The 9610-nt window shown below is 39.9% G+C and overlaps 1 protein-coding gene across 1 annotated transcript; it reads left to right on the plus strand.

The window, feature by feature from the left end:
• The first annotated feature begins 323 nt into the window (after positions 1-323).
• On the plus strand, positions 324-2277 carry LOC148723961 (uncharacterized). Its single transcript, XM_088734519.1, has 3 exons — positions 324-552; positions 666-920; positions 1712-2277. The coding sequence occupies exons 1-3, from the start codon at positions 324-326 to the stop codon at positions 2275-2277; spliced, it is 1050 nt and encodes a 349-aa protein (XP_088590645.1).
• Positions 2278-9610: the final 7333 nt, after the last annotated feature.

The raw sequence follows: 9610 nt of genomic DNA on the forward strand, positions 1-9610 counted from the left end.
CAACGGAAGTTCTCAATTCCAAAAGGAAAATTGCTTAAAGCAATTTCTAGAGAAAGAGAACACCTGTTCCGCATTATCTTTTTAACAAAGATTTAGCTGAAGTTGGTTCCATATAGGGGAACTGGGCAACTGCCATAGAAACTCGTAAAATATAAAGAATGTGAGGACATAATTCTTCGTTTGCACGTGACGTCACACCTAATTATGCGATCTCTGAAAACCGGAAGTCGGCCATTGCTGGTGGATCAGTGCCGTATGCAAACAAAGCGAAGCAAAGACTTTTCGTCACAGTTGTTGAGTTTTTGTCGTTGTTTTATTCGGCCATGGGCTATATTTGTGCTGTCAAAGACTGCAGTAACAAAAGTAACAAAAAGAAAGGGGATTCTTGTATAAAATATTTTCGCTTCCCCACAATAAGAAAGAATGGAGGAGATAAACTACGCAAGCTTTCTGAAGATCGTCGACGACAGTGGTTGGCAAACATTCGGAGAAAGGACTTAGACGACAAGAAGGCTGAAAGTACGCGTGTTTGCAGCGAGCATTTTGTTGACGGTGAGTAAAAAAATAAGGAGTAGATTCATGTTTAGGAAAATGCACGCGATACGATTTACGCAAAGATTTTTACGGACCTCAAGTTGATCGCGCGTGTTATCATTGCATTTTAGGTTCGCCTTCTAGTGTTTGGGATACCACAGATCCTGACTGGGCACCAACTCTTAAATTAGGCCATGGTGATATATGCAATTCTTCAATAGCAGTTGAACGCAATGCTCGCGCAAAAAGCAGAAAAAGACGTAGACAAGAAATAGCTGATGTGGAGGCTGAAACTGTTGAAACAGTTGTTGAAAGTGTCGAAAGCCCACAAGTAGAGACTGAACCAACAATAGTTCAAGAATTCAAAGTTTCTGAACCAACTACTAGTGAGTTAATTTCTATTACTTCTGCATTCTATGTTTGTGTTCCCATATATTTCCTACAAAAGCTTATCTTGTGGTGTTATTATTTTGAATGTACGTATGATGCACGATCCTCGCAGTAGATAGCGCTATTTGTGCAATAGCGAAAATCAGACCTGAAAAAAATCAGGCCTGTACGGGACTCGAACCACTGACCTCTGCGATACTAGTGCAGCGCTCTACCAATTGAGCTAACAAGCCAACTGGTGAAGGTGTAGTCTGATCGTCCGGGTGAGTGTAGTCCTGAGAAGGACTGTTGTCGGTGGCAGTGACTGACGTTTCGACAACCTGTGCGGAAGTCATCATCAGAGTCAAGTGAGTGATTGTTGTCAGTAGAACAACAGTAGATAGCGCTATTTGTGCAATAGCGAAAATCAGACCTGAAAAAAATCAGGCCTGTACGGCTTGCAGATTTGATATTTCAGTAGCAACCGCATCAAGAATATTTGATCGATGGATCCATGCACTAAGTATTAGATTGAAATTTCTTATATATTGGCCAGAGCGTGAAGTACTGCAAGCAACTATGCCTAGAGTATTTCAAAAAAATTTTGGCAAGAAAGTTTCTGTTATTATAGATTGTTTGAGATATTTATAGAAAGGCCAAGTAGTTTTTTCAGGTCTGATTTTCGCTATTGCGCAAATAGCGCTATCTACTGCGAGGATCGTGCATCATACGTATCTAATACCGCAGTTCAAAAATATATGAACTTCATATATTTATTCTATCTTATTTTGAATGTTTTGATCTACAGTTCGTGATTCAAGTACTCTAAGTGACAACAATTACCAGGCAGAACAAGCTGCTACTAGAGACCAGGAATGCCAAACAGACATAGACCTTACCCAAATGGAAAATGAAAAAAACTACCTACAACACTTGATAGAAGAACTATCCAATTTAAAGAGTCAACTCCTATCTGCTCGATTTTCAGAACAAACATTTAAGAACAATGATGAAAAAACTAAATTCTACACTGGCCTGCCAAACTACAAAACCCTGATGACTGTATTTAATCTTACCTCTCATTGTATCAAGAGAAACTTTCAGAATGGTCTTGAATCATTTAGTGAGTTTATTCTAGTTCTCTTAAGGTTGAAACTTAATCTCACACTTCAAGACTTGCCTTGCAGATTTCATATTTCAGTAGCAACCGCATCAAGAATATTTGATCGATGGATCCATGCACTAAGTATTAGATTGAAATTTCTTATATATTGGCCAGAGCGTGAAGAACTGCAAGCAACTATGCCTAGAGTATTTCAAAAAAGTTTTGGCAAGAAAGTTTCTGTTATTATAGATTGTTTGAGATATTTATAGAAAGGCCAAGTAGTCTAATAGCAAGGGCAATGACTTGGTCCAACTATAAGCATCACAATACCATAAAGTTTTTAATAGGCATAACCCCTCAGGGTACTATCTCCTTCATATTCAAAGCATGGGGAGGCAGAGTTTCAGACAAACACCTGACAGAGCACTCAAGAATACTACGAAAGCTTTTACCTGGTGATATTGCACTAGCTGACAGGGGCTTTGACATAGAAGATAGTGTTGGCTTTTATCAAGCCAAACTACACATTCCAGCCTTCACAAAAGGAAAAAAACAATTGTCTGCTGTCGAGGTTGAGGACACAAGAAAAATTGCAAATGTACGCATACATGTACGCATACATGTTGGGTGATCGGTCTGGTCAGAAGGAAATAGAACATTATGCAAGGGATACTACCTGTACAGTTGGTCACGTCACGAAAAGGAGATGACCTTGCACCAATAGACAAAATAGCTATTATTTGTTGTGCACTGACAAGCTTGCCTGGGTCAATTGTTCCATTCCAATAAAAATTCTTGTTTAATGACAAGAGTATTTAAATATAGAATACATATGTAGTCATTATATCTGACATACACTTTGCTAACAAGAAAAGTGAAAATTTCTGTGTTAATTAGTTCAATTTTGTATAATTTTTGAACAAAGTGTTACAGTTATAAACTGATTGCACTGTACTGTCTAGAAGTTGAAAGTTTGACAAGGTAATATATATATAGTGACCAGTATAACATAGCAATAATATTTACATGTTCAGTACTAATCCCATATTTGACAAGACTCTAAAATCTATGAAATATACATTGTCATTTCAATTGAATGTCAAAAAAAGTTCTTTTAAGTCCTGGCTAATAATACTTTTTGTAAATAATTTTAAAAATAGAAGTTGCTGCAAATTTTAGAATTTCAGAAATGTTAAAATCCCGCAAATTGGGACAAAGTTGTTGATTGAATACCATAAGTGATTACTTTTATAGGGATTTATATTAAAAACTTCAAAGAAAAAAATATGATTATAACCTGTGTTTGGTACAAGAGGGTCACACCCACATCCCTTCAGGTACACTACCAAGTCCCACACACTCCATATGAAACCACTTAACTCTGCAGTTCCTGACACAGGCAATCAGTGTGCTTTCACACTTGTCCTCCTGGCAGGTGCACCATGGCTCGTCCTCTTCACTGTCTGATGGTAAATCACAGCCAGATGTTGGTTGACAGCCCCTTATAACCTCATGTAGAATGCATTTTTTGTAAAAAGAAATGGCCTTTGGTAAATTTACATTCCAGAAGTGTTCATCAGGCATTAATCTTTGAACAAATAGGTCACACTCTGTCCAAACAACAAAATCGAAGTAGGCCATTTCAGTGACAAATAATTGACACTACACCTGATAATAATATTGGTGCTTGTTGTCAAGTTCTAGTTCACTGTCGTTGAACCTTAAGCAGAAATCCTTGTCACGGTTGGCAGCTTCTTGAATAGTGGACTTTCTGTGCTTGTATTGACATTTTATTTCACAAAGGCCAATGCCACAGCATTCACACATAACTAGCACATCAGGGGATGCTCCTAGAAATGGCAATCTTGGATGTAAATTCAGACCACAGTCAGCTACAGAAAGATTTAAATGGTCTCCAGCAATATTGAATATATAATCTTCTCTAGCTTTACTTTCATGACCAATACCCCATTTAGTAGCAGCACTGCTAAAGCGATGGGCTTCGGGATAACACACCGTCTTAATTAAACTCTTTGATAGTTTTTCTGGATTACTGCGGCACGTTGACTTAAATTTTGAGGCTGTTATTCTAGCAGCTCTTTGCGTATACCACAATTTTGCTTCATTCTGGTTTCTTGTGGCACTTTCAACTGTCTCTGCTTCTTTGGCATTGACATGAAGAGCAGAAAATACTTCGTCAATCAATTCTGGCTCTTCTAAAGTTTCTGAAGAGCATCTGGACTTGACTTGGTCTGCTACTGATTCAGGCAGTCCAGCAACCTGCTCTTCATGAAAAATAAAAGATGAATTGTATAGGGGAATCAGTGAAAGGATGGCAGACTTTCCATAGTTAAATATTTCTTTGAAAAAGTTATCTCTCTCTAATGCAGTAGGCACTTCAATTTGAGACCGCTATTTTTCTGCTCTTTGCTTGGATCCGTCTGGTTCTTCAAGCTGTTTTCGTAACTTATTTGCCGAAGTTAAGTCCATTTCACTGACTGGCATGTACAACGCCATTGAGCACATGGCTTCTCTTTAACATAACATGGCTTTCTTTAACATAACTCGGCAGTATCCATTGGCTTTTTTCTCCAGTACATGTCACCGAATCCCTCATTCGATATCCAGCTTCAACTGCGAATAATAGGGCACCACTATGAAAACATGCTTCGTAGAGGCCGGCCATACAATCACAGTGTCCTAGAATTACCTCACCACTCATGTCGGCGAGAAGCCATGTGCTCAATGGTGTTGTTCTGGTTCTTTGCGAGTGATTTACCCTCGCGGTAACAACAACTGAATTCGATTCAGCGACTTTCTTGGTGAATACAGTATTGACCCATCCGGAAACAAAGAAATCATACGCGTCTAAAGCTTTGTACGCCTTCATTTTTTCTCCTGTTGCCCACGAGGTTTGGAGGACGAGATAGTTTACAATATCCGGATATTGGATGCTCGGAAAATATCGTAAATCATCACTACATTCGCTATTCTTTAAGAGATATGGGTCGAAACGACATAAATTAACTTTCTGACGATATCTAGCCTTCGCAGGTCCAGTCAAAGACAAGTATTTTAGAGATAAAGCTACACCATCGCAGGTGTAGGGCAGGAGTTGGGTCACGTTTGAGTTCTTCGTAGGTTCGTCGGTTCGTCTTTGTCGCAACCCCTACGACTACAGCAACCATACCGTACATAAAAGGCATGTCTGAAAACATCTCGCGCATCTTACTACCCTTCAATATCCGCGTCGCCCACAAACCCATCACCACACTACGTCAGATACTAACCAACGTTAAAGACAAAGACGAACCGAGGAACAGACAGGGAACGATTTATAAGATCAATTGTTCCGACTGCCAAGCCTCCTACATCGGTGAGACTGGCAGAAACCTCACAACAAGACTGACTGAACACAGACGGGCGACGAGGAAAGGTGATGTCAGCAATCACATTGCTGAACACCATCGACTTACCAACTACAACATTGACTGGGACTCTGCGCAATGCCTAACCTACAGCACTGACTATTTTCAAGGGTAAGTAACATTTCTTCTCGTTCCTTAGACAAGACTGAAACTCGGGTACTATCATACGGACTAAAACACTCAGTAACACCTAAACGCATACCGACTGAGGCTATTGTATCTAGTGTTGAGGCGGCCCTGTCTCGGCAACGAGAACTATCTGAGCCGACCAAGGATAACATCAGAAGCAGAATTGCCTCCACTATACAATCAACGTCACTACATGACAGCAACTTGACTAAAGACGAACAACGCGCACTGAAACGACTGAGAAACGACAAGAACATAGTCATCCTACCAGCCGACAAAGGACGAGTTACTGTTGTTATGGACAAAACTGACTATCACGACAAAATGGACGCACTAGTTAACGACAAACGAACCTACGAAGAACTCAAACGTGACCCAACTCCTGCCCTTCAACGTAAACTCAACAGTAAACTACTGACACTCAAGAAAACGAACGCCTTTGACACCCAACGGTACTATCGACTGAGGTGCTCGGTACCACAGCCACCGAAACTCTACGGTTTGCCGAAACTACACAAACCTGGTTTCCCGATGCGACCTATTGTTTCTTTCTGTGGCTCTCCCACATACCAACTATCCAAGTACCTGACGACAATACTACAACCGCTAACCGACGAATCCAGACATAAACTACAATCCACTGAAGACTTCATTAACGCTACCAAGACTGTTCAGATACCTGACGACTACAAACTAGTGTCATTTGATGTGAAATCACTGTTCACAAGTATTCCACTTCAATTAGCATTACAATGCACTGAGACTGCAATCCGAAAATCTACCGACCAACTACCGCTACCGACAGACGACATCATGGACTTGCTAAACATTTGCCTAACGTCTACTTACTTTCAGTACAACGGTAAACACTACAAACAGTTACACGGCACTGCCATGGGGTCTCCAGTTTCTGTTTTTATAGCAGAAATTGTGATGCAGAACATCGAGGAACGCGCCCTTTCGACTTGCCGACAAACGATACCGCTTTCGTTACGTTACGTTGACGACACATTCACCGCCGTTCGACACGACAAAATTGACGCATTCCACAACCACCTTAACGAACAAAACACTGACATACAGTTTACCAGAGAAGTCGAAGAAAATGGCAAACTTCCTTTTCTAGACTGCCTGGTAAGCCACAACGACAACTCATTACGAACGACAGTTTACAGGAAACCGACACACACCGACAGATTACTAGACGAGTCATCCTACAACCCTACATCACACAAAGCCACAACTATCAGAACTCTAACACGACGCGCACAACTAGTATGTGACTCGACAGACAGCTTATCCGACGAGAACAAATACCTTCACCGTGTTTTTACGAAAAACAACTACAACAACGACTTCATCCGACGAAACACTCACCGACCCACTACCACTACCGAAACAAACGACACCGCAACCCCTACGACTACAGCAACCATACCGTACATAAAAGGCATGTCTGAAAACATCTCGCGCATCTTACTACCCTTCAATATCCGCGTCGCCCACAAACCCATCACCACACTACGTCAGATACCAACCAACGTTAAAGACAAAGACGAACCGAGGAACAGACAGGGAACGATTTATAAGATCAATTGTTCCGACTGCCAAGCCTCCTACATCGGTGAGACTGGCAGAAACCTCACAACAAGACTGACTGAACACAGACGGGCGACGAGGAAAGGTGATGTCAGCAATCACATTGCTGAACACCATCGACTTACCAACCACAACATTGACTGGGACTCTGCGCAATGCCTAACCTACAGCACTGACTATTTTCAACGACTGACTCTGGAAAGCTGGTTTACTAACTTAGAACAGACTCCCCTAAACAGATGTCAACAACTACCCGCCCCATACAAATGACTCATTCACGACATAAACATCACAAACGACCGAAAAAGAACAACCTAGCTTTACCGACAGACCGAAACAGACCAATCACGACCGACTTACGTCACTTGAGTCTTACAGCCAATAACATCACGGCAAAACCAACCGATCATTTCACACGAACTGGAATAAGAACATTCTACTGACAACAATCATTCACTTGACTCTGATGATGACTTCCGCACAGGTTCTCGAAACGTCAGTCACTGCCACCGACAACAGTCCTTCTCAGGACTACACTCACCCGGATGATCAGACTACACCTCATTATTGATTGTAAAATTAGCCCTTTAATTCAGTTTCAATTCATGCAAACATGTAAATCGTTAATTAAGATATTTTTATTGTTCTTATAGTAATTGTAGTTTTAATTAATTATTTAGCCCTTTAATTCAGTTAATTCTGCAATGTGGCAAATAATCGGAATATTATTATATTATTATTATTATTATTATTATTATTATTTGACAAGTTGCAGGACCTCTATGAGAAAACTCTTAGTTTGAATAGTAAAATTTTTAACGGCTCCTAGTTAAAAGTTAAAAGGATCCGGAGTTCACGCGAATCACATAGTGACAACATTCATGGTTCAGAAGGCGTGAATTTGATTCAGTCAGTGGAAAAATTAATGCTAAACGTAGCAGTCTGAATCTTAATTTGACAACAGAAAACACATTTGTGGCCAGAATAAAGGAAAAATCCCAAAAATAAATCGTAATCTTAGTCTTAATTATTTGTCTTTAAGAGTGGCAATGCATGTGGGTCATAAGAAACTCCTTTCACTTGTTCCCAATCTCCTGTCGATTTCAGAGTATAAGGATTATTACTCACTTTTTCAGAAGTCGGGGGGGGACATCCATTTTCTTCGAAATAAAAATTTGGCTGAACCAATGACTTGGCTCCGAAAAACGTGTAGCAAACGCCGTCGGCATGGGGGCGCAATAGGCGATGGGTGAATAGAAAGTACTCCCTACTCTTTTCCTTTCCCATCATCCCTTTCTAGGCCGGGAATGGCACTCCCGTGCCGCAACTGTTAAGTAAACGTTTGCAAAGAGTCAGCCTTTGCCAACCCTAAGCGCAGCATCACACGAAAATTACTTGTTACAAGAAAAGGCTTTTGATACTCAACATAAAATCTTTTGTAGTTATCTATTTATCCTCGGCAGAAAAACATTTTTTTTTTATTTAGTAATTAAAATAAGTAGCTAGTTAAATGAATAAATAAATGATACGTAAGAAGTAAATGATATGTAATAAAATAAAAGATAAACGAACTGGTAAATACCAATAATAAACGAGCTAATGAATCAATCAGGTGAAGTTCAATAGAATTCTTGTTCAGGAAACTTTTCAGTTAAAAGATCCTAATTTCTCTCTAATCACAATGACTACAACTGCCATGAGAGGCCTTTAATTTTTCCTTCTTTACGTAGCCTCATCTAAACAAAAGGAAGGTTAGGAAAATTTGATTGAGTTACCTATAGTCAAGACTTAACAGCGCGTGAGCATAACTTTCTTCAATCCTCCCATCTACCCGAGCGTTTAGATGAGGCTAGTTGACACAGAAAAAAGTTCCTCGTTCTTTTTACAAACGTGCCGTCACTGCCAAGTTTAAAAACCCCCGTTTAAACACGCCTATCGACCAATGAGACGATTTATACTACCTTAAAATACGTTGTATTTGTATGTCCTTACTTTTTTTTTTTCACAATGATGAGGACATACCAAGGAGTCGCGATGTTCGCTGGAGGTCTTCATGATTAGGCAAATATAAATTAAAAATGAGTTATTTTTAATTAGGCCTTTGTCTTATCGTTTGACTTACTGTTTTAGTTGTTCGCATTACACCAGGCATGCATATCAATTTTATATTTGTTTAACACCCTAAATGCCGAAAGCAAATAAAAGCATGTATGAATGTTGAAACGATGACCGCGGATGAGCTAAGTTCTGGGGACAGCAAACTGTGCTCATCAGGTTCAACATGGAAATGTGACTGATTCTAGAATTGAACTATTTCAGGGTTATTTTTGGCCTGGAAATAAAACAGAAATACAGTTGTAACAATACTGGAGAATTATCTATTAGAGTCTGACCATGAACTGTGCTCATCAGGTTCAGCATGAAACTATTTCAGGGATATTTTTGG

Source organism: Stylophora pistillata, chromosome 9 (assembly GCF_964205215.1).
Source record: "Stylophora pistillata chromosome 9, jaStyPist1.2, whole genome shotgun sequence".
NCBI lineage: Eukaryota > Metazoa > Cnidaria > Anthozoa > Scleractinia > Pocilloporidae > Stylophora > Stylophora pistillata.